General features: G+C 40.9%; 1 protein-coding gene across 1 annotated transcript in view; it reads right to left on the reverse strand.

Moving 5' to 3' along the window:
- Positions 1-1,849: 1,849 nt before the first annotated feature.
- Positions 1,850-25,073, reverse strand: part of myom2b (myomesin 2b) — a 37,933-nt gene continuing 14,709 nt past the window's right edge. The window contains exons 15-39 of the mRNA XM_069657931.1: positions 24,643-24,817; positions 24,425-24,546; positions 24,092-24,279; positions 23,824-23,950; positions 23,434-23,612; positions 21,586-21,700; positions 21,200-21,362; positions 20,961-21,067; positions 19,566-19,610; positions 19,106-19,242; positions 18,731-18,875; positions 18,141-18,203; positions 17,697-17,764; positions 15,998-16,111; positions 15,674-15,761; positions 14,868-14,906; positions 12,066-12,171; positions 11,298-11,364; positions 10,293-10,389; positions 9,764-9,800; positions 8,372-8,394; positions 6,648-6,703; positions 6,466-6,555; positions 4,481-4,606; positions 1,850-3,532 (exon numbers count right to left, since the gene is read on the reverse strand). Of these exons, the coding sequence (XP_069514032.1) occupies positions 3,326-3,532; positions 4,481-4,606; positions 6,466-6,555; positions 6,648-6,703; positions 8,372-8,394; positions 9,764-9,800; positions 10,293-10,389; positions 11,298-11,364; positions 12,066-12,171; positions 14,868-14,906; positions 15,674-15,761; positions 15,998-16,111; positions 17,697-17,764; positions 18,141-18,203; positions 18,731-18,875; positions 19,106-19,242; positions 19,566-19,610; positions 20,961-21,067; positions 21,200-21,362; positions 21,586-21,700; positions 23,434-23,612; positions 23,824-23,950; positions 24,092-24,279; positions 24,425-24,546; positions 24,643-24,817 (2,684 nt within the window). The 3' untranslated portion in view covers positions 1,850-3,325. The remainder of the gene's footprint in view (positions 3,533-4,480; positions 4,607-6,465; positions 6,556-6,647; positions 6,704-8,371; positions 8,395-9,763; positions 9,801-10,292; positions 10,390-11,297; positions 11,365-12,065; positions 12,172-14,867; positions 14,907-15,673; positions 15,762-15,997; positions 16,112-17,696; positions 17,765-18,140; positions 18,204-18,730; positions 18,876-19,105; positions 19,243-19,565; positions 19,611-20,960; positions 21,068-21,199; positions 21,363-21,585; positions 21,701-23,433; positions 23,613-23,823; positions 23,951-24,091; positions 24,280-24,424; positions 24,547-24,642; positions 24,818-25,073) is intronic.

Consider the following 25,073-nt stretch of genomic DNA (forward strand, 5'->3'; position numbering starts at 1 on the left):
TACAGATTCCATATTTCCCACTGTGATCTATGAGAGGACACGTTCCAGCTGTCTCCACTATGTCAAACTTCATATTTACGATCCAGCGTTTGATTTCTTGATCTGTGTGAGAGCTCCTGTGAGACTGGAGCTGAAAGGGGCAGGTTAATTTCAGATATAACAAAGTTCGTAGCACCCCGCTGCTGCCTGATTGGAGTGTGGATTCAATGAGCACGAGTCGAGAAAAGGTGAAAGCCAACAATGGGAATCTGATGCAACGCTCTTTCAGAATGAGTGCAGATTTAAAGTGGCGAGATTTCAACCCAACTTTTTTGCTTTTCTCTCCCTCCATCCTCCCTTTTTTTGACTCTCCCACACCTCTTCCTGTCATCTGCTCCCTCTCTTCGCTCTTTCTCAACTTTCTTCCCCTCCCTCTCCATATTTTTCTCACCTTTCCTCCCCCTTCTCCCATAAGTGTCCTTCCTCTCACGGTAAAGTAAAGAAATGATCATCTGTGCTGAAACAGGATAACATGCTGCTTGCTTCTCCTCTCTCTCCTCCTCCCCTTGCATCTTATATCTCTCCTCCTCTCTCTTTTGGGCAAAAATCAGCAGTAATCAATATCATCATCACAATAATTGTCAGCATTTACCCCCACAATGCAAATTGCAAATTAAAAAGTGTGCGTGCGTGCACGTTTAGCTGGTGTGTGTGTGTGTGTAACAGCCATATTTTAAAATGTGGCTGTGTCAGTGCACACCCACAAAATGTCTCTGCTCCTAGTTTATCTCATTGTTTGAACAGCGCTGCTTTAATTAGGACAGGCCTGTCTACCCGCGCGCGTGAGTGTGTGCGTGTGTTTGTGCGTGCGTGCATGTGCCTAAAAGTGAGTGAAAAAGTTGCAGTGTGTGTGCATGTTACCATAGTGCCCCCATGTGGAGGAGTGTAGAAGAGCACATATTCTATAGTCTTGTTTTCAACACACACACACACTCACACACTCCAATGACACGGTGTTATATTTGGAAACACAATTTCATGCTATCAGTACTGGCTAGCTATTCCATTTAGATAGCAGCCGTCTATATGTGTGTGTGTGTGTGTGTGTGTGTATCCATGTGTGTGCGCGTGTGTGTGTGTCTGTATGTATGCATCTATTTGTGTGTCTGCGTGCTTCGCAGAAATAAGTCCTTTCCCAAGTTTATTGAAATTAAAAAGTTGGTAGTCATGGTAACATCGGGATTGTCGGTAATTATGTTGATTAAAAATGTGAAAATTAATTAAAAAGTCAGGAAAATGATCTCACAGCAGATGATCAGCGAAACATCAAAATGATTCAGATCTCCCTCTCTCTCTCTAATACACACACATCTCACCCTCTTCCTGTCTTCCTCTGTCACACTTCAGAAGTCCTTTATTGCCACGCAACACTGAATTATCTGCATTCATCTCACACGCGCGCTCTGTCTCAGTCCGTTTCTTCCTTCCTTTCACACTTATACACACGATTGATGACATGATGAGACTTGTCTTCGTGTCCAATAAACGGGGCAACAGCAAAATAACTTACACGCGCGCAGCGACACGCACAAACAGCAGCCCTGTTACTGTAGCTTTCTCCATTTCATTCAATCACTCAGCTCATTCTCAACTTGTTAACAGGCGTGACAAGGCTCGTCTCCTGCCGCCAGAGCAGACACATCGGCGGCAAAAAAGTAACACAAAACAATAGCAGCCTCGCTGTCTCACTTCCTCTCTTTCAGCCTCTCCATTATCCCAGTTCTCTCACAAGCTGTCTCTTGTTTCTCGCTCTCTTTCTCTCTGACAGAATGAATAAACAGGCTCAGCAAAGTGTAATCTCTTTCTTTTATTAGCAACAGCAAACACAGAAAACAACAAATTTACCCTGCTCCCCTCCCTCTCTTTCTCTCTCAGTCAGCTCCTCTCATCAGCTTTAATGAAGCACAAATCTCATCAGCCATCTTTTCATCAGCTCTGCCATCACTTCATCTTCTTCTTCCTGCACTTTAAACCTGCTCAGATGTGCGCGTCTTTATCTGCTGTTGGCTGGTGACCGCGAGGACTGTACATAATTGATATTTAGCTGGAAGCTAGAGTGCATGTAGATATTCCCAAAATATTTTGGTGCTTAAAGTCGGAGTCAATGTGAAGCTGAATTCAGTTCTAACAGTTGTCAGAGGCAGCAGTGTTGCTGTGACTCCTCTGCTCTGTGGCTCTGGTTTACTAAGTGGTGATTCAGTGCAAGCTGATCTTCATCACGTTTAATATCTCAACATGGTGAAGTCAAGGCGGACGGTGAAATATATTTGCACCCATCGTTTCACAGAGGTGTGAGATTAATAAGTACTTTCAACAGCACAAACTGTTTCTCTCTGTACCTGTGGTGAAATGTTCGTCCTGACAGTTACCATTATTTCTGAAGGGACAGCTAAAATCCAGATGCAGCCGTTATATTAAGCGTGTGTTGTTTTGTGCATCAACATCCTGCAGAAACCATTAAAAGGATTGAGACTTTCTGAAACATGTAAATCAAATCCTTCATGTATAAAACTCGTCTCATGACCGTGAGTCCGAGCCAAACCACTGATCACATGCAGAGCCACCCCTCCCTATAGGCACAACTGGCCCACCTCCCTCCAGAGTCACGACTTGGCTTGGCCCGGTCTTCAAAGGGCGATACTGATGAAGAAGTGTGAGGGGTAAATAAGAGTTTCTGCCAAGGACCTCTATAAGCACAATATGTTGCACACCATCAAAAATGCAGGCACTAATGGAAAATAAGATCTCTTTTCCGCAGGATACTGAATGAAGTTTTGATGTAATCTTTATGTTGTTTTAACATGGGTGACAGTGACTTTAAGTCTAATTATAGCATATATTTAAGTTTGTGTTTGTCATTCCTTTATTTTAGGCAGACACATTAAATCTACACATTCAGTGATCCTGCTTCATTTAGATTCCAAAGTCAAATTAAAACAATATTTTATTCATTTTCCAGCAACGTTTTCATCAAGTTTAAACTTTATTCAAGTTTCAGTTCTTTTTAATTCATTTAAACTCATTTCCTGATATGAACTAGCTTTAAATTTCATTTGATTCATTCCAGTTTTTTTTTGTTTTCATATCACAGTAAAACATTTTTTTTCTAACTATTACAGTTATAATTTTAGCTATCAGGGTTTCTCTCTCTAATTTAACGCCATGTGCGTTTGCTCATTTCTTCTTAAACTTTTAATATCAGTCCAGTTAGAGAAAACACGTACAAGCTTGTGTGGTTTACTTGAGTGTGAACACATTTCTTTCTCATTTATGAAAGTCATGCTTTCTACTTTCTCCTAGTAGGAGTGGGGCTCTTCACCCCTCTTCCTGCAGCTGCCTTGGGGGCGGGGCTAGGAGAGGAGGGGGCGGGGCTTGGAGCGGGCTGGGCCTTGGGCTGAGGCATCTCAATGGGGAGTTTGGGAGGGATGATTGTTTTGGGGGTCAGGGTTGGTTTGGCCTCAGGGAGTTTCTCACCGTGACGGTACACACTGACCTGAAGACACACAGGGATAGAAAAAGAAGTGTTAATGATATGTAAACATTATGTATTTACTCTTAAAGGGCCAGTTCGCCAATTTTCAACCTCAGTCCTCTCATGCTATTATGGGGCGCTAATGCCATTTTGGTGGGAGAAAAAATGCAATTTCGCACTGTGCCTTTGGAGGACGCTATCCACTTCTCCAATGGGCCCTGGAAAACCTCCACCAGAGTACGTAAAACGCATCATCTGGCGGAGGCCAGGGAGCTTGCTAAACTACACTTCCTCAATCTAGGATGCCCACCTCCGATGTCCCGTCTCGGTCAAAATCGTCAGGTTTGAAATGTAGACTGCAGACCTGAAGATTTTTTAGACGATCCCCCGGTATATCTTGTTGTATTTCAGAGCGATCAATGTCCTTGACTGGAAAACAGTAGTATTTCACTCCAGCGTCTCTCGCTGGGCCATTCCTTTCAGAGGGATGGGGCCCAACGCATGCTGGGTGTTGTAGGATTGTAGGATGGGTGAAACCACGAGCTGTCTATACAACTTTCTCCACAGCTATGACGCCAATTTCAAATATCATTGCTTCTATCGATTACAGAGAACACCAGCTTTGACAGACAGTCGATTTTTCTAGGGGCGAATTGCTCCTTAAATAAAAAGAGTTTCGATGGTGTATGTCTTTCATGCAGACACTCTATTGCATTTAAACACATCATCTTGAGTCTAAAGTAAAGACTTTCTAGGCCAGGATGGAGAATAAAACTGAATCAAAGTTGGAAATCCATCACAAGGTCAAATATGAGCTCTGTGGCAGCTCTGAGTTACACACGTGTGATCACAAACACATCTCGCTGTGAGGCTTCAATGAAAAGACAAGATTTGTGCCGCAGATGGTCGGAAACATTTCATGGCTCTGAGTAAATCCTGTAATTTGTGGTACACAGCAGGGACACTCACCACTATATCCACAGACTCCCCTCCGTATTTGTTCTGGACAATCATGGTATATCTGCCGGAATCCTCCATGGAAACACCTTTGATCGTCAGACTGGCAAACTTGCCCTGGTCCAGGGAGACCACGTACTGAAATACGAAATCAAAGGTAGAAAAAGTGAGGGAGGCAGCCGAGGGACTTTAAGCATGATTTCACATTTAAAGTCCTGTCACTCCAAGTGTTATTAAAATATGGATTTATCTTTTAGTCGGAGCAGCAGCTTCAGCTTTGATTACTCCCTTTAGCAGAGGCTGAGCACTGCTGATGAGCTTGATGGACACGTGGACTAATGATCTGTTCAAGTCTACTGTCTGTTCTTTCTGCAGAGCCCTGTTAGCTCAACCAAAATATCAGTGAATGACAATAAAACATATTCAATCAATACTTCTTGAGACCACAAAATAAGACGTTTAAAAGTACACTTGTGTGAGGATGTTCTTTAGACACACGACACAATAAATATCCTGACTTGTTTTATGTGTGTGGTGCCTGCTAGAATGCAGAATTTTAATTCCCCTCTCTAATACCTGCCCACTCATTTGCAAGGTCTGGACATCTTTATGGAGTGGCACTTGTAGCAGGTTAATTATGTTCCTATTAAGAGAAACACTTGCCTTTCAATTTGAGGAATTAAAAGCTGACAATAAAAATCAATTGATGACCCTTTTCTAATTAAAATATTACATGCTCTTGGATAATTGCGTCCATTTATAAGACCACTGTATGCTAATCTAACGATTGCTACTTTCTCTTCTGTATGCTTACAGTATAAAAAACATAATGTTAAAGTTGTTTTGTTGGTAAAAAACACCCCAAAATCTCACACATCGTGAAGAATATACAATTATTGATTTCAGGTGAAGTTTCACAGTAGTATCTTTTCTCATACTCTCACATTTGGTGCATTATCCACCTGATCTGTGTATATCAGTGTTTGTTTTCCTCTTCTTATCTTCAGTAGCCTCTGTGCTAACTTTGTAGGGGAGACACACTCCAGAGGTTTGGAAAACACATCACCAAGGACGTCTGTTCTTGTTTCTGACAGATTATTAGTAGGTGAGGGAATGAATAAAGGAGAGGGCAAACTTCAACACATATTCCACCTGGACCGGGGGTTTTCAAACTTCAATCTTCAAAGCCGCGAGGAGCCGCAGGATGCTGATGCTCTTGAAAGAGCCGTCACTGACTGGGGAAAGACTGTAGACTTATACTGGTTGGCAAGTAGGTCAATGAGTTATGAGAGGAAGATTTGTATGATTACTTATACAGGAGTGTGCTGACAATAATGACCTCACCTGAAGTACGCAGATCCCTCCAGTGAGGGACTGTGAACGGTGATTAAGTCTCAACAGAAGCACATAGAGGCCCTTTGTTTCCCTTAGTTATGATCACTTCAATTGTACATATGGAGGCTGTATGGAGACTTCCAGCTGTGCAATAAGTCAGCTTCCAACAAGGAGCTAAAGTGGATCCACTTAATTAGGTTTGAGTACTAATTAAAACGTAATTGAAACATACACTACTCCGTTTATCACCAGCTGAATAGTTCCTCCGGTATTTGCTGATTTTCACAGTCAAATATTACTTACTATGAGTGTGTGCATAATAATAAGGTAAGATCTGTTGTTCTCTTTAGACTCCTGCCACAATATTAAACCGTTATTATACTCTTGGTTCTGCATTGCATTTTGAAAGTATAAACTATGTTGCTCTTTAGGATTCTACCCATATGACTCCTAAGCACTGTGTCCGGAAAGCCTGTAGTTAACAGAAACACAGTGTTGCAATTGTGTCTGATTAATAAGGTAATTAATCATGGGAAAGAAAGGATGGAGCTGGTGTTAGGGAGAGAGAAGTGGAGGCTTTAACAGTCAGCAGCTTTGTGTAGCAGCTAGGAATGAAAGAAATGAGGCCCAGTTCCAATCTGCTCTCTGGCCGAAGCCTTTACCTGATCGTCAGGCTCCACATCTGCTCCGTTCTTCAGCCATGAGACCTGAGGCTTGGGGTCTCCACACACTGTACATGTTAGACTCAGGGTCTACAGGAGGAACAAAGATGACCTCTTAGACAAACATGAACAAATTCAGAGGCTGAAATCAAACAGTCACAAACATAAACTTAGACACTTACCTTCTTTTCCATAATGGTGACCACATCAGGCAGTCCTCCCACCACCTGACCACGATCTGAAACAAACCATTGTTAGGATTACCAATCTTTATCTCACTATAATGATGATGAACTTTCCTCTTAGTCAGCTAAACAAGCAGTAACATATGTAAATCAAGAAATAGCTAAGGTAAAGTAACTGAATAACTGTGCTTTTGGCTCAACTGTCAACAATATATCATCACAACATTTTCTTACTTGTGCACAACAGCAAGAGCATTTCTTATTCTAATTTACCATTTGTGAAAGCTTAAGCACATTACTGCAAATGAACATGCACAATCGTCTGTAATTTCATAGATAATTTGCTGTTTATTTCTTCAAGGGAAGTTGATGAAGTTGGCCAAACACAGAGACAGGATGTTAAATCTTAGCTCTGTAACTTTAAGGTGGCTGCACACTGCCCAGAAAAAACACTGACCAACACCAACTGTCGGGCGCCGACAGTCTGTTTTTGTCGGATGGAGTCCGAGATTGAAGTGTCCGGTCGGGTTTGGTGGAGTCGCGGAAAGTCAGACCAGTGTGCGCCTTTTCCCAACAAACCTGCAACATTCTGAGTGTGCGTTCCCTTGACAACTAGCCTACACTCGTGTGTGGAACATCAGTACGCACAACCTTCTTCTTGTAAAGTCAGTTAACTATCTGTCCATTAAGCACTCACTTTAGTTTAACAGAACAAAAAGTCTGTCCTGTCAGCTAATAGGGACTTTAAGCAGCGATGGGTTGAAGGGACGGCTACAGCATTCGAAAAAAATAAAGTTCCACGTTGCGCACTTCCTGTCGTTGTCGCCCAGCTGTCTACCACTGGTTTGGCGTAGTCAGCACAATCGTTTATATTCAAATCAACCTTTAGTTGTTGCATGGATTATTACTATATTTGTTAAAGACCTGCTAATTTGACAGTTTTCCCTGTTTGTTATACACATGTCATCCGTTGCCAGATCAAATCGTTGCTTAGCGACATTAGATTCGCCGCCCCTCAGCCGTCACTGCTTAAAGTCCCTAATGTCTGGGCAGTGTGGAGCTGGCAGTTGGTTTCCGGAACATTCTAAAGACTGCAACCAGCAACTGCTGACTTTAGAATGTTGAGGTGAGCTGGACGTTGTCTGGGCAGTGTGCAGTCACCTTTACATTGTTACTGTAGTGTCTTACTGCAGATAGGCCTGTATTGAGTTTCCACAGTGCAAATGTTAGGTATTCATAAGCTACATGATTTGGTCTGTGCAGTGCTGTGTAAATGTTTTTCAATATAGTTGACTGAAGTGTGTGATCAATGTACAAACAGACAAATACTTTTGCTTATGTAACGTACTAATCTAAAAGCTCTTTAAGTATACAAAGTGGAATGTGAAGCCTTGGTGTCTTGGAATCAGCAGCTGAAGAGTTTTCAATTTGATACACAAAAGCGGATAAACTGTGTGGTAGATGACGCATTTAGTGTCATTGAAAACATGTAGGAGGTTGATTCTGATAAACATCTAAACATTTAGCCACCTTGGTTTCAACAATGTTAAAAGAATTTGTCATTTTGGCTACAATGACTCGCAGCTAACCCTGACGTTTTTCTGTACTTTCTGTAAATGGGAGCTGTTTTTTCACGAATTACATCTGCAGCCTTCATAAGAACTTGTGCAACAAACAAAACTGTACACAAAGAAAGAAGGAGAATGTAAGGATGAACTCACTCTTCTCAGCATAGGCCTCAGCCCTGAAACACAGAAAGAAAAGTTAGAGATGTTTCTCATAGTTCACTTTAAGGGAAAATGTAATGAATTTATCTAATCTAAGCCTGTATTGTAAGGTTTGTTTCTGGCCTGCGTCCACCACCTGGCTCTGTTCACTGACCACACACATAATATTTGTCCCATTTTTGGGTCCGTGGCAGCGGTCAGATGGTTTGCCACAAGGCATTCTGGGTTTCGAGCCAAATTGCACGGTAGTTCAGTCAGGGACTTAACAGAATCTTTTTTCTATGGGAAAAATGATATTGCTTTGTAATAACTGGGTGAGGTCTGTCGGAGCAGCATGAGAGGACCAGAGGTCAGCCGCAGGACCAGATGGCCGGGGGAACTCTGCTCTCCTCCAGGCATGTTGACGCTCAATCAAAAAGGGCAACAGGGTGTCGCTTGTTCCATTGTGTTTGGAAAATCTTGTGCTTAAATGTCTCTCTTTGAATGTTAATTAGAAGAGGGATTTGGACAGTTTCCACTCTGCATGCAGTGTTTAGTGTTCAGAGTTTCAATTGATTTTTCTAAATGGATTTGTAAAATTCAGTATGTGGAGTTTTTCTTTGGCCCAATTAGTCAAAAGACGAAAGAGGATCTCTGCTACCTGACAGCTTCTATTTTTAACATTGATTTATATCTCAAATTAAAATACACTGTAGTATTTCTGACAGCAAAGCTTGAGGGATTCTGCATTCACTTTAAATTCTGAAATGTTGAACTTGTAGAGCTTGGAGAGCGACCTTTACTGCAGCTGTCCTGACCAATTATTGGTGAAAATATAGCTCTATTACCTCAAGGGTTCACACTATTTACAAGTATATATGAAATGGAAACCTGTAGGCCAGCTTGTACAGAAAAATACACACAAAACAAATTAAATAGGTGAGGGATTAAACAGACATTACTAGCATTTAGCATTTGGTCTTTGTGTTTTATTGTGTTGGTTTTACGGCTTTTATGTTTGATCGTACAGCACTTTGGTCAACTTTTGTTGTTTTTAAATGTGCTTTATTATTGTTTGGCTCTGACTTCTGGTGCAGGCAAACAATGAGATCAGTACAGTTTGAATTTGATGTGTGCGTTAGAGTTGAGTGGCTAAACTGGTGTGCAGGCTTTACTCTACTTATTCTCTCTAAGATAAATTAAATGTTTTTTTTATCAATCAAATCTAATCAAAACCACACAAGGATAAAGAAAATGCTTCTCAGTAAATTAACTTACAGTATCCTGGGAAATCATTAAAAATTACTTTGAGCCACTAAATAATAAACTTACAGTTCAAAAGCAGTGTTAGTTAGTCAGACACACAGAACGGCAGACGTAAAGAAACTCATTTGAGTGTCGTCTTACTTGAGCTTCTGGAACTCGGCGTAGGCCTTCTCATACACTGTAAATGACAAGACAGAATTACATTGTCACTTTTTTACGACACCAAAAGTCTCCTTTAAGTGAAACTTTTGAGTTTAAAATCCCTTTAAAAAACAGCTTTAAAACTGTGTCTGTTTCTTGCTCCGTCATGATTAACCACAGCAATGACATGCTTTAATAAAGTTGAAACTGACATATTTGGGTGATATTTAAAAAGCTTTGGCATAGCTTCAGAACTTAAGGAGGGAAATGTGAAAGCAGTACTTGTCTCAGGAATCTATTGTAACCAATGTGAATTGATGTTCACTACACCTGCAGCTTTGTTTGTGAAAGACAAAACTTTTAACACCAATGTTCAATAGTGTTTGAAACTCAAAAGGTTGGAGCATCACTTGACAATCTTAAACTACAGATCGAAGCCAAGAGCTCCATAAAAACAAGCGACTGTGTTGTTTCCACCTTTACTTTTACTGTGTTCTCTATAAAAGAGCGAGGGAGGGAGGATACTGACCATCACCACTGAGGTCCAGTGTGCGTTTATGTGAGTTTTCTGGGTCGGTGATCACGATGGAGTACGAGCCTTTGTCCCTCTCTGTTGGCTCGATCACCTGTGAATACAATCAGTCATATTATAATAAGTAACATAAACTACTCACAGTCAGGTTGTTTATTTCTGCTTGTAATCTTGTGACTTTTATCAAATATATGGTTTTAAAAATATTATTCATCAACCAGGTGATTACAGTTATAAAGCTATCAGACAAAATGTAAAAGGTAGATACACAGTTAAATGTATTTTTAAATGTATTATGGTTTTAAAGTGCTAATCTCGAAGATCTCAGTTTCGTTCTCTTTGGCGCCACTAATGGCGATAAATGGTAATTGTGGGAGCACACTTCCCAGATAGCCAGACAGTGTTGCATGTGTGACGTCCACGGTTGGCTCCGGTTGTAACTTGTCACACTTGATTTTCCTCGCTGACGGTCGCTTTCCCTTTTAGACTGTTTGCCTTCAACTGAGCGTCAAATGTGTTTCTTTTTCTTTGGATTTTCACTTATTGTTGAAGTTGTATCTGTAGTCATCGATCTTTTCTTTGTTTGTTCAGCCATAGTAGATTACTGTTTACTCGTTAACACTTGCAGAGACCAGAGAAGCAGCCGCTTAGCTCCGCCTACCCTCTCTGGCAGACCAACCACTGCTGGCAGATGGAAAACGTCACTAACTGCCATAGGCTCAATCACCATTGTGTTACCTCATTCAGCGATAGAGACTTAACAGACACTTAAATAAAAATCTTCGAGATTATCACTTTAATTATCAGCTACTTTTTCTAAAGGTGACATTCTCTTTTTGGTTTGTCTCAAAGTTGTCCTGGTATCACCCCGAGAAAAGACTCAGAGGACTATTAGGTAACATGGATGGGCAACAGTGCCTGTGCATTGCTACATGTTTACACATACAGTATGATCAACCTTAGAAGCATATACTGTTCAGCATTGTACAGGGACGACAATACCTCCATTGTTGCCATTGCAGGGGTTCCTCCAATCATGATCTTGTCACTGTGGCCGAGTTTAGCCTCTCTGAGGAGCAGAGAGCAGAGGAGAGGTTAGTGTGTGTGCGTTTGCGTGAGTTTGTGAAGCTTCAGAGGTAATGGAAATTTATGTTTACACGCCTGCCTAATGTTACGCATAGGGATACCAATTTCTCTCTCTTGCTATCTGTCGCACTCTCGCTCTCTCTCACACACACACATACACACACAGAAAGGACGAGGAGAGGTTAAAAATCTAATCTCCATAATTTTTGTTCTTTGAATAATTGAATAACACAAAACTCTCCACTAACCCCTGTCATCGTTCTCTCTTTTTTCTTTTTGTCTTTTTCTCTCTCTCTCTCTCACTCTCCTCCCCCTCCCTCCACATTTTATAATCTCTAGGGTACGACAGAGTGCTTTTAAGTGCAGAGAAACCTTGCTTCTTTATGGAAAATGATAGGGGTGTGATTTTGTCACAAAGCTGGGCAATTTTACTGCAATAACCAGGATAATGAAAACACTTGCCAACAGCCATCACAAGTTTTATTAGGCGGCTTATTGTTTTTGCCACTCCCGGCGATTTAACTTGGGAGAGAAGCACAATAATGTGTTCGTGGTGAGCATTTCTATAGGCAGGCTTAAAAACTTACTCTTAACCTCCTAAAACAACAAACACCTCTCCTCCTCAGTATTTGTTGTTGTCATAGTAGTAGTAGTGTTATTAGAGGTATAAACATATTTCCTTACCCATGACACCAGACGATGTTCATCTCTGAGGTGTAGTACTTCATGTGGCACTGCAGCTGAATGCCTGTCGCTGTGCAGTGAATCATCAGCTCAGCTGCACTGGCTCCTGGAGGAGGAGGTGATGGAGGTGATAGAGGTTGAGGAGGGCACATTTGAAATCAGAATCAGATACATATTTTCCATCTGCTCCTGGATAACCTGGTCTCTCTTGGCTGGTTGAGTGACAGGAAGCACTTTTTTTGGGTCAGATTTAATCAAACCTTTTTAAATTCTTTCTGCAGTCGTTTGTATATAAAGACCAAATTTAAGTAGAGATCTTCTGACACCATTTTTTCCTCCCCGATACCAATTACAATACCTAGACTTGAGTATTGGTTGATACAGAGTACCTCTCTGATACTAGTGCAATAAAAAAAGTGTAGATATTACCCTTATCTTTTAATAGTGTACTATCAGACCTGTTTGGATGTGATATGGATCAGTGGACTTTTTGGTCATTGAATTTTCCATTTAGAAACACAAATCAAAAAACAAATGGTTATTTGATTTTCATTTCAAAATAAGAAAAATGAATCAGAAATGGCAGATACTAAATTGATATACCACTTTATTTTTTTCCTTTATAAAGCAATAAATAAAACTAAGACAAAAAAAACTGCCTATTTGTCATTTTCTAAAACCAGAAGTTCTTCTTTGTTAGTTTTATGTTTTGCGGCATCAAGCACGCACACACGCGACGGTCTCACTTTACTGCAGAGGTCTGGTTCCCACAATCACCTGACATCAAGCAAAGCATGGACCTTCAGCAGTACGTTGAGAGTACGAGAGTGTCACTCAAAGTAGAGGACATGAGTGTCTTTTGTTTCTTTAGTTGTTTTAAATAATGTAAAGTGACTTTGAGTACCATGTAAAGTGCTATATAAATAAAATGTATCATTATTATTATTACTATTCTTAAAAAAACATAGTCGCATATTTCAAGTCAAAATTTAGTTTAGAGTTAAAGTATTCAGGTGTTGCGACCGTTGTTATCTCAGTGAACATTTTAGCTAGCGTTTACATGCTTCAGCTACATTTATCGCTAACTAGTTGGCTGGTTTATTTGTTAGCTTGCTTGTTTTTTAGTGAAAGCCACTTCAATCATAACTATTGTACTTTAACTAGCTGTATTTGGGCTACATAACCAGACAGACAGCTCTCTTGCTAACCATATATTGTGTTTTCTCATTGAACAAAAAGCGCTTGCTTACAAAGAGCTTCCGAAGAAAGAACCTCGAGTTCCAGAAAATGAAAAATAGTTTTTTTATTGTCACAGTTTTCTTGCAATTTTACTTTATGTTTTATAAAGGAGAAAAAGAAAATTAAGTGGTATTTCAATTTTGTATCTGCCGGTTCTGACCAGAAAAACTACAAATGACAAATTTATAATGTTGAAATGAAAATCAAGCAACCATTTGATTTTTGTTTTTTGATTTCTGTTTCTAAAAGGAAAATGTAATGACCAAAAAGTACCCTGACCGGTTCATTGTTTTACAGCCTGGCTCGATACACTGAGGGCTTTCGAACTTTAAAACAAGCTGAGCACCTTAAATCAAGCAAATCTGCTGGCAGCCCCTTCTGACGTCCTGTGCCAGATGAAAAGTGTCGGAGAAACCCCTGATTTTAACTTGAAACAACTTTCTCTTGAGTTTTTACCTGTATTAATATCTTAACTTTAAAATTGAATCAAAGCCTCAAAAAATGTGATGGGAAAACGCTGACTGCTAACATTTTGCTAGCTTTGACCAATGTTACACTCTCCGCTAACACCGCACTCTTGTTTTATCTCTCATCAGAGGATAATTCACCCAGAATGTTTTTTCCCAATCTAAAACAGTAGCTGCTTCTTGCAGCCACAATATATAATACCTGTTTAGGCCACTGTTTTTGAGAGGAAGAAACAAATCTGTTTTGGGGGTGCTAACAAATTATGGTAGCCCATTAAATGGCGTACTCACTGACACAAGATAGAGCATTTTAGGTTGTATAACAGGCATTTCCATCTCTGGTATCAGTATCAGAAAAACTCTAATTCCAAGACTTTCCTTTTTATGCTATCTGTATCCAGCCCGGAGAGCAGGATTGTACTACTGAAAAAGAGAGCACACTGCTAGTACGCTGCATTCTTTAAAACACTTCAAACATCACAAGCTTTAGTATCTTTTTTTAAAGCTGTTGTACCTAAAAGGGGACTTTCCACTCCACTATATCTGTGTGGGACTTTGCTCACTGCGCATTACAAGTGTACAAGTGTGTCATGCACCTGGTCACATCACCATGGTTTCCCATTATCACAGTAATAAACCCTCTTCTCCTGTGCAACCACCGCTGTAACAGTTGCTGCGGAGCTGTCAAGTGACTGTCTCTTAAAATAGGAGTAAGATGCTCCTCCACGCCGTCGCTGTGACAGCGCGGCTGAATTTTAAAGTGATTTCACCACATGATGGCATGATGGCCAAATGCTTCCAGCATGACAACTTCTGCCACATGCTGATAACTGTGTGTGCGTAAGTGTGTGTGTGTCGCAGTGAGGTTTTAAAACAGAAATGCATCAGGCTGGTGATGGATCTAAAACTCTTATAACTGTGGTGTTCAAATTTAGACAATTTGGACTTGATCCCTTAAGTGGGGAGCTGATGATGATGGCGATGTTTAGGACTGTTTGTAATGTGGACGTCTGTTAGTGAGATATCGATGCCTGTGCATTCACCTCTGTGCATGTGTGTGGGTGTTTGTGTGTGTGTGTAGAAGGCAGATACCTACCCGCCAGCTGGCTGATCTTGTTGATGGCATCCTCAAAGACTAGAAGAGAGGCAGACAAACATTAGGTAAGGGACAGAGCCAGGAGGATGGAGAGTCGCGATGCTGCCCTCTGGTGGCTGCATTCAAAGCTCAGTAAAGAAAGGTTGAAATTAAAAAATCGGGGGTGTATGCTACTCCCCAATTACAGAATTGATGTTGACTTGGTATTGCTGTTGCTATAATTAAAGGCTTAATTTCAGTTTATTGGCGGCATCAAAACTTATTAATGATACCCAGGCAAGAAGGTATGAAGAGCTGTATCTCTCAGCTAATCTCTCCCTCACGTTCTGAAATAACCCTCCAACACAGAGGTGATAAAAGGAGATCTGAAAAGACATTATTCATTCTGCCATCAAAACGCATACATAAGTAAATGCATGAAAGCCTACAGAGTACATGCGTAAGTACATTTCACACAAACTTTTCCAGGAAAATTCAAATGGGTTTTCTCAGGAAGAAACACATCCAGGAGGTGAGTAAGCCGTCACACGGCGAGAACTATTTTTAAAGAGGAGTCAGAAAAACAAGGTTGGGGTTAGAGGGTTTGTTAAAAATTCATTAGTTTACCATGTGCAGCACATAAATTCAGATCATTTATTTTTTCCTGTCTCCCACTTTTTAATGAGCATCAAGCTGGTTTTTCAGTTTATACTTTTCATCAGCGATTACACCCCTGCTCAGTTCGACAACCAGCCAGCCGCACTCACTGAGCTGCTCTTGTAATAAATCGTTAAGATGAATTATGTTAAAAAAAAAAGGGTGTTTACCTTTTCCAGAGATGTCAATTTGGCTCATATCTTTTCCTCTGTCGTCACTGATGGTGGCCTTATAAATCCCTGCAGTCTTCAGAGAAAACTAGAGGAGAAACCAAACAGGAAAAAACACATTGTTCATGTTTCTGAACCATCAGAGAAACAGTCACATTTTTGTAACAAACCATCTCACTTAACAAAATAATGCCTTCTTGTCTTGACTAAGTACAGGACACTATATTTCACTACATCCTTGTATGTATAAGTATGCATAAAAATAATAGTATTGTACATGGTTTCAAAGCACTCGGGGGATTAAATGCAGCAAAGTGCAATTACCAGTTTGATTGGCAGTTTGCAGACTCCGGATCCCAGGTCAGGCTTCACATCAGGGATGATCTCTGTGTCTTCCTTGAACCAGTGGAAAGCTGATTCCTTCTTCAAGTTAGCAACCTGCAACGAAAAACACATTTGATTTAAAAAAATTATATTAAAGACCCCTGTCCAGTGAACATCAACTGTTTACCCTTGTAAACATCTCCATGTGGTGTTCTTCATGTGCTACAAGACAAATCAGGAACAACATCAGCAGTCATCTCCATGGCTGGGCCTGTCTGCTTTTAAACTGCAGTGTACCAAGGACAGGCTGAACAACACGCTTTCAGATCGGCAGGTTTGAGACATCACAAACCTAAGGAGCCAATCCTGTTAATGGACGGGGTAACGCTATGCATACCATTATGTGTAACCTATGGCAACCACTTCAGCGATGCACGACCCAGCTGTAACCGTCATCATACTTTCTGCAAACTCTCTACTGGCTACTAACATTACTACATTTCAAGCTAGCTAAGTTTGAACAAGTTGCCACTAATCGATGGCAGAGACGTGTTTTTTTTTTCGTGACGAGGGGGCGGTTGGAAATCTGCATAGTGGGCGGGGACTATGCAGATTCAGGAATTTTTAATGAGGGAGAAGGAGGAGATGCCTTGGGAGGATTTTTAGTTAATTCAACATATTTTACAGAAAAAACATGTTAGACACAATTTAGTATTTCAAGCAGAACATTTTATATTTCTGAAAACATGACTGGAGCTGATCTTTAATATTATCATCATAAACAAAGGAGGTTTAAGCTTCTCTTGTAGCTTATTTTATAGCAATAGCCTTAGAAGGACCTGGCCTAAAAGCTGCATTTTTGCACTGTCCTTATAAATGTTCCTCTTAAAGTCACTTATCAGTCCTGATTTTAGATGTGTTGCAGCTTATCTTTTCATGGCAACCAGGCCTATTTAACAGTTGAAGTGTAACAGATCCATTAGAGGTGTTCTGTGGGTAAAATCACCTTGATAAATTCCCTTCAGTTCCACCTTCTAGATACCTGTTAGCAATGTCGTTAATGCTGCATGCCTCACATTTTATAACCCATTACAAGACACAAATCCAACAAGTTAGTCATGTGTGAAGTTAAATTTATGCGGTGGCTCATTAGGACCAAGAGATACCTAAATGTCTATACTCGAGGCACTTACTCTCACCCAATCTGAGGATTTAAAAAACCCTCTTTCCTCAAGACGAACGTTTGTCTGCACTCATTTTAAAGAATAGATTTTATAATAAAATGCTTACACCAACTACACAATGATAGATGCTTGACAAGAGGTAAATGCCTGCTGTGTATAGTCACAACATTCACCCACTTAATTTACTCCATGTTTGTTGTGTTCCCGCATAATTCAAAAAGCACTTATCTGGGTTAAACGAAGACACAGACTGAACAGCTTCAGATTGTCTCCAGGGATATGAACAATACTTTGATTTTTAAAATTGCTTTAATTATATACTTCATGCTAACAAAGCCACGATAAAATCCTGACAGTGTGATTCTGGTTATTTTCAATACGGACTTAATCACTACACAGCGTCGTTGCATCCTGGACGCAGCCTCAATGGAATGGCTAATGAGCTCCCCACAAGTCGGCCTCCCATTTGTTTAGAGAGTAAATATTCGATAATTATTGACTTTGTCTGTGTTTACCTTGCAGACCAAAGTGACAGAGCAGTCGTCTCCGACCTGCAGTGTCAGGAACTCACTGAAGTGGGGACCTGTGGTGGATAAAAGAAGGAGAGAAAGCAAGGACGGACATGAGTTTAAGACAAATAACTAGAGGAGCTTAAATGTATGAGCTCTAAAAACTGCCTTGTGCATATGTTAAAAACATCCCTGTGGAAGCGTCATGTGCATCAGTGGCTGCTGCTCTGTACATCTCTAAATGTAGACGTATTGTCATGTAGCAGCTATTTGAAATGGGTCCAATTTGAATTCTGAGGTTGAGTTTAAGTGATGCTGGTCTGTTTCTTCCCCATACACTCACTGATTAGATTAGCTGTCTCCAAGGCAACATAGTGGTGTGCTGGTCTCGAGCTAAGCAGAGTAAAGCTCATACAAGCTTTAAAGTGGATGGTGTTTTGTGTTTCCTACCCTCCTTGACTCTGATGTACTCTCTCCTCTGGTAGTCAGCCTCAGCCAGCGCTGCCTTGAAAGCTGTGCACGCACACACACAGATACACGTAAACAGAGAATAATTAAAAGATCAAAGCGTAGCGAGTAGTTGCTATAGATTCTTTCAGTGGATTAGCTAGCTAATGGTCCCCTGTATGAGAGTGATATCATCATTTATGAAAAACAACACCATTACGTTTTCATATCCACCAATACATTCATCAGCTGAATACATTTCCATAATGTAGTCTCTGGATATGCAGTAAGTCAAACAAAGACACAAGCATTTCTATTCTTTATGTTACATCTGTCTCAATAGGCAGTGTTCATCCTGCCATATCCACTGATTAGTAAGGAGGACAATAAGGATGTGAGTTTCATTCGAGCCCCAATTACTATTGAGTTTTTAATGCCACTATAATACCTGAAAAAATAGGGCAGTGGGAGTAAATAAACATATATTGTCAATTGTTCATTGTTCTTAAGGGGATAGATTTTAGTCATTTCTTGCAGGTTTGTGCGTATTTTGACCATTTTCGAGAGACAGTGGGGATAATGGCCTCTCTTACCGTCTCCAATCAGAACCAGCGAGCTCTGTGCTTTGCCTCCTCCGTCTGTGATCTGGCAGGTAAATGTTCCCTCATTCTCCTCAGTGAAATGGTCCATGATGAACTCAATGATACCTGTAGCGACATCATGGCCCATCTTGTTTGGCTGCAGAAAAATAGAGTTAAATGCTGTGAAAAGGGTCGTAATACGCTGAAGGACAGGCTTTTTGAATATGGAGACTTTTTTTTAACTGTGATTACAGATTTAATATTGCAGCATGCAGCTGACTGAATAATGTTCAGTGTACATAGAGGGCAGACTGACAATTTCTTCCGCTTACAACCATTTTTTCCACCTCCTCTTATGCCCATGCTTTAAACTGCAGTGTATCTTACATCAGCTGCAGACAGCTCCTTGTTGTTGGCAAAGAATTTGTAGGTGACTTTGGAAGAAATCTCCTCAGCCTGGAGCCAGAACCTCATTCTGCCTCTTTCCAAAATCTTATAGGCCAACTCTGATTTCAGCGGTATGACTAGAGGTGAGACGTGAAAAAGAGAAGAGGCAAAAACGAACAGGAGACATGAATATTGGTTAGGCAGGTGATGCAAAGGCAGGTAAGACCTTTTTTGGATCAAATAAAAAGAGAAATGTGCTTCTAAAAGAAGAAAGAAATCTGAAAGGTTCAAAGCAAGTCAGAACAAAGCAAAATGAGGCGTAAAAGGGAAAAAGCGAGAAATGGAGAGAGTGGGTGAGACAGATTAAAGAGGCAGCAGAGAAAAGTACAAGAGAGGAGAGATTAAAAGGGACAAAGAGAGAGATTACGAGAGATGGAAAGAGTCAGCCAGAGGTACCTACTTGGGTGTCTGATTTCATAGCTCAGTGCTAGCATCCTCGCCAACTCTGAAACAAAAAGAGACAACTTATTCATTTCATGCAGCCATGGGCACAAACAAGCCATTAAATACATGTTACACTTCTGTGCATGGATGCCATTTACTATCTGCTTTGCTAGGGCACTTTATAAAACCACATTGGGACTACTGTAACTGTGTTTAATAGGAAGAGGCAGGTAAATGCCCAAACACTCAAAAACTGGAGCAAATAGGACAGTCCATAAAAACTCCAGTTTAAAGCCTGTAACTGGACCCAAAGGCCATTTGTAAACTCCTTTAACAAACTGCGTCATGAAATCATTGGAGCTCTCCCAAGCACCTGTGAAATAAGTGAAATAAATGAAGCTTTGTGTCCTTGGAGTTTATTAGTTTCAATAAGTAAGGATGAAAAAACTGTAGGCCAAATGGGAAGCAATCAGTGTAAGGCGCGCTGAATAACAGCCTGGTAGCATTGTGGTGCAATAGGAGAGAAAGTATTGTGAAACTCTCTAACTGAAAGCCCTTTGCCATGTCGACGTGGCTTTAAAACACACACACACACACACACACACACACTGCCCCGAGTTTGGAGAAGATGTGCACTGCCTATATACCAGTGTGTTTTTAAGCACGGTCTCATTACTTTCATCATATCATCCTACACTCTGCCTCAGCTCATGTAGTTGCCTGACTGTATGTTGCAATGCAGCTGTTTAAATTTCCATTATCAATGCATGAACGATATTTGCTTGCAGTATTTTAACAGAGTCAGGAAACAAGTGTTTAATGCAATTGAATGCAATGTAAATGAGGACGAGATGATGAAGCTAATAAAGGCAACAGTTCATAGCATGTCAGCAGGTATAATAATATTTAAGTCTAGGCCATAGATTACTTAATCATTACAATTTTCCATCCATCTATTATCTATAACGCTTATCCTGTTCAGGGTCGCAGGGGGGCTGGAGCCTATCCCAGCTGTCACTGGGCGAGAGGCGGGGTACACCCTGGACTGATCAGCAGTCAATCACAGTGCTGACACATAGACAGACAACCTTTCACACTCACCTACGGGCAATTCAGAGTCACCAATGAACCTAACGAGCATGTCTTTGGACTGTGGGAGGAAGCCGGAGTTCCCGGAGGGAACCAAGACATGCACAGGGAAAACATTCAAACTCCACATCGAAAGGCCTCCTACGTCTGAACCAGGAACCTTCTAGCTGTGAGGCAACAGTGCTAACCACTGCACCACCGCACGGCCCTGTGGTAGTTTTAAATCATTAAATTCATGAGTTTTTGTACATTTTGTACAACAGAGTTCAGCTGTGTGGTTGAGCACCACAGTCACACTTACAAAGCGATGGGTAAATCCTACCTTCAGAAGTGATTGTATAGCTGGATGACACGCCTACTGTGTTGGTGACAGAAACAGAGTACGACCCAAAGTCCTCTTTCTCTGCGTTTTTGAAGATCAGCTTAGAGCTACCATGTAGAGAAGGAGAGAGACACAGACAGACGGATAAAGACGGAGAGATTTTAATGCATTTCTTTCATTATTCAACTGTTCACGTGTGTACATACAAATATGTTGTGTGTCTGTGTGTCTGTTCTTACACGCTGCCTTCTGTCTTGATCTCCACTCCTTTGGAGAAATCTGTGATTTCTTTATAATCTTTCTTCCAGATGAACTTAGAGCCCTCGTTCAGCTGGCAGGACTCGAATGCCAGAACGATGTCGCCTGACTTCTCATCAACAACACAGGATACTTCCTGGGAACCTTGAAGAGACAAACACACACAAGGAGGTCATTTGTATTTGAAAGGCACAGCAAGAATTGTCCATAGCTTCTATATTTTAATGCCTTGTTATCGTATTTGTTTACTTCCCACTTTCATCTTTCCTCCAGCACTTTCAGAAAAAGCCATTTGTTGACTATGTCGAGTCGCATCAAAGAGAAATGTGTGGATAATGATCTCCTACTGTCTGTGAATAAATGTTACCTTCCACAGCCTTGGCAGTCACTGGGTCAGAGGCCATTGAGGCCATACCCACTCCTGCAGCGTTGACTCCACGCACTCTGAACACGTAGCTCGTGCCCACCACCAGACTTGTTACCTAAGAAACACACACACATGAAAACAAATGAGTGCTGGGGAAAAGAGGAGAGCTATGATTTATTCTATACCCGTGCTGGGCAAATTAAGATAACTGCACCATTAACTATATATCAGCATGTTTTTCCACTACTAACCACTACTACTTCTATTCATTCATTATTATTAATCTGTTCTATTTTGCAGCTAATCTATGTTTTACTAGGCCGTTCATTTTTCACATCAAACAATTACATATCATTTTGATTTTGTGTGGTATATTCTTCTTCCTTCTTAGCTCTTCCTGTTCTATAACCCAGTAACTGTTAACTTTATCCACTAGATGGCAGTGTCACACAGTTTAATGACTGTGTATCCCTGCATTGTACAGTAGGTTAAATAAAACACTAAAGGCTTGTTTGATGAGTGCAGAAACTCAAGTATCCCATTTCTCCATAATATTATTGACAGTGTAACACTTTATGCAAAGTTAAGTTAAAGCATATTGAGTAGATTTTCCTAAAGAGAATCCATAGACTCATTAGAAGTCTGTCTATGTCAGTATCTGCATCGACCCTGCACTCCGCCAAAACAGCGTGGTTTGAGGACAGGTCTCTATAAAAATGCGTACACGAGGTGACAGATCCTAAGAACGTATCCATGAGGAATCTGCTGGTGTTATTGAGCAGGGATTAGGGGCCAACTTTAAATGTTATTTCGACAAACTGCAACATCAACTCCTACTCACGCAGCCTTAAAATAGCTAGTGTCTCTGCATTTTTCTCAGAGCCACAGCAGAAGATTATTTATCAACTTTGTGACACAAGTTTGATTATGAAAAACAAAAAAGAGCTACGTTATAACTTTAGGAATGCCATTACTGATCATTTTAATTATTGATCAATCTGTCAATTATTTTCTCAAACAAACACAAAGCCTAAGACATTTACTAAGAACATAAGCCCACATTTACAATCTACAAGGTGGAAAATGAAAATGTTTTGTAATTTTGCCTAAAAACCTTAAAGGATAACTTCGGGACTTTTAAATCTGGGCTCTTTTTTTTTTTACAAATTTCGGGGTCGAAATGACTCAAAGGAACAAAAACATTCTGGAATTGGTCCGGTAGACGGCCTCCGCCGTAGCCGCGATATGGCTGCAATGGCTGCAACATGATCCCCTGGGGCAACTGTGCCCGATCAAACTACGTCCACTAAAAGTGCTTGTTTTTGCCGCTGACAGGCTCAGATTGTTACCCCAGGTGTCCGACAACATTATGGAAATGATCCCTACAAAGATTGTCCTTTTTTTAACGAGTAAGATCCTTTTTGTGTGACCAGAAACAGAAGTCTCGCTCAAGTCTCGTTCTGAAATCCCGCGGCTTGTGAGGTGTTACCTGAACAGGATGGTGAGTTAGAGTTGGAGGGAGGATTTGTTTACATAGATGACAGCAAGAATATATTCAAAAAGCCATGGCTGAATATTTACCTAATTTCGACAATGAAGATGAGGATTTTAAATTTAATGTTCATCCCTATTTATTTGAGCCAGAGTATACGGACGTAGAGCTCATAGAAATTGAAGAGAGAATGAGGAGAGAGGGGCAACCGGCTGCCAGCGGAGGCCATCTACTGGACTGATTCCAAACGTTTTTGTTCCTATGGGTCATTTCAACCCCCAAATTTGTAAAAAATAGGGCCCAGGTTTAAAAATACCAAAGTTATTCCTTATTAACCTTATTAAAGATGCTCGCACCTTGAAGAAGCGATGGCTGACAGCTTTCTCATTGGCTGTAGTCCACTCAGAAGAGTCCTTCTTTGCGTACTCCACGTGATAGCCTGTGATTGGTCCAGAGCCAGTGTACACAGGCTTCTGCCACTCAACCACCAGTGAATCATCTCTCACTTCACAGAAGGTCAGGTCATAGGCGGGGCCTGAAGGATGCACAAACGAGAGGAGAAGAGACACAAACCCACATTTACATTTTTAAGTGTGAGCATTTCAATGACATTCATACCCTTCCTCCTAATGCCAAACACATGAGCATGACTGCCATAAACTCGTACAGGCTTCATGATTTTTGGGCAAGTTTTAAAATGTGTCAGTGATGGTGAAAAGGCCAGATAGAGGATGACATTTACTAACCGGGCTCAGGCATGTTCCAGGCATCACAGGTGAAGTCGGCTGAGTGTTTGGAGGCTGGTCCGAGGCCGGCAAGGTTGGCTGCATACACCTGGAACTGGTAGACTGCTCCCGCTGTCAAGCCTTCAACCTGTTGGTAAATTGTCACCATTATTATTTTAAACAAACTTTTCAAACTCAGCTGATTGAGCACAACATATCCAGTATAAATAGACTCAGATATTCTTCTTATAAATTGAGAAGATAGCTGGAGCAAAGTCTGTCATTGTACCTTGTAAAGTCTTTCAGTGAGTGGTGGGATATTAATCTCCCTCCACATGGTCGTTCCACTGCGTCGCTTGTCCACATAATACTCCTTGATGCTTGCTCCTCCAGCACGAAGAGGCTTCTTCCAGTTCAGAACCATTGAATGTCCGTCACAGTTCAGCAGTGCAACGTCGTATGGAGCAGAGGGGATGGCTAAAGAAACAGTACTGAATTTTTATACTTATAATACAAAGCCAATTCTTCACAGCCATCAAAAAAAGATTATAACAGGATATCAAAAAGCAGATAATCATCATTCATTAGCATCAGTTAGACCAAATAAGGTGCTAATACTGACTCAGGGCGGCCTTAACAGTCAGAGGTGCTGACTCCTGGGATTCATCACTGAGACCCAGCTCATTAATAGCCTGGACACGGAACACGTAGGTCTCTCCTTTGGTCAGACCGCTGACCACAAACCTGCAGAAACACGATTAAAACAATGAGGATGGCTTCCATATGTTACGACAAACAACCAAAGAAATACAGTCTGTTTTTGTTTGTTTGAAAACATACTTGGTGCTCTTGTGTGGTTTGTGATTGGCTGAGGTCCAGTCCTTGGATCCCATCACACACTGGTCAATATAATACCCAATCAGATTGTTGGGTTCCTTTGGAGGAGCCCACTGGATGAGGACTGAGGCGTCTGTTTCCCTGGTAGAAATCACCTGACCGGGAGCAGATGGCACACCTGAAAACAACAACAGCAAAAAATAATTACATATACAAATAATACAAATAACAATGCATAATCATTACACAACAGCAGCTTAAAGGGGGGGTAAAATGCTGTTTCACATTTTAAGACCTATATATAATGTTACAATGTTGCATGTCCAGACTAAATGTGGGTGAAGTTTCAAATCTGTAGGTAAAAGTATGTTGGCGTAATCCCCAGGCTTCTCAGCTCAGGCTGCAGGCTGCTGTGAACGCCAGGTTTCACACAG

The sequence above is a fragment of the Semicossyphus pulcher genome, unplaced genomic scaffold (genome assembly GCF_022749685.1).
Source record: "Semicossyphus pulcher isolate SPU_LCO1_2020_fin unplaced genomic scaffold, fSemPul1.0.p SCAF_1, whole genome shotgun sequence".
NCBI lineage: Eukaryota > Metazoa > Chordata > Actinopteri > Labriformes > Labridae > Semicossyphus > Semicossyphus pulcher.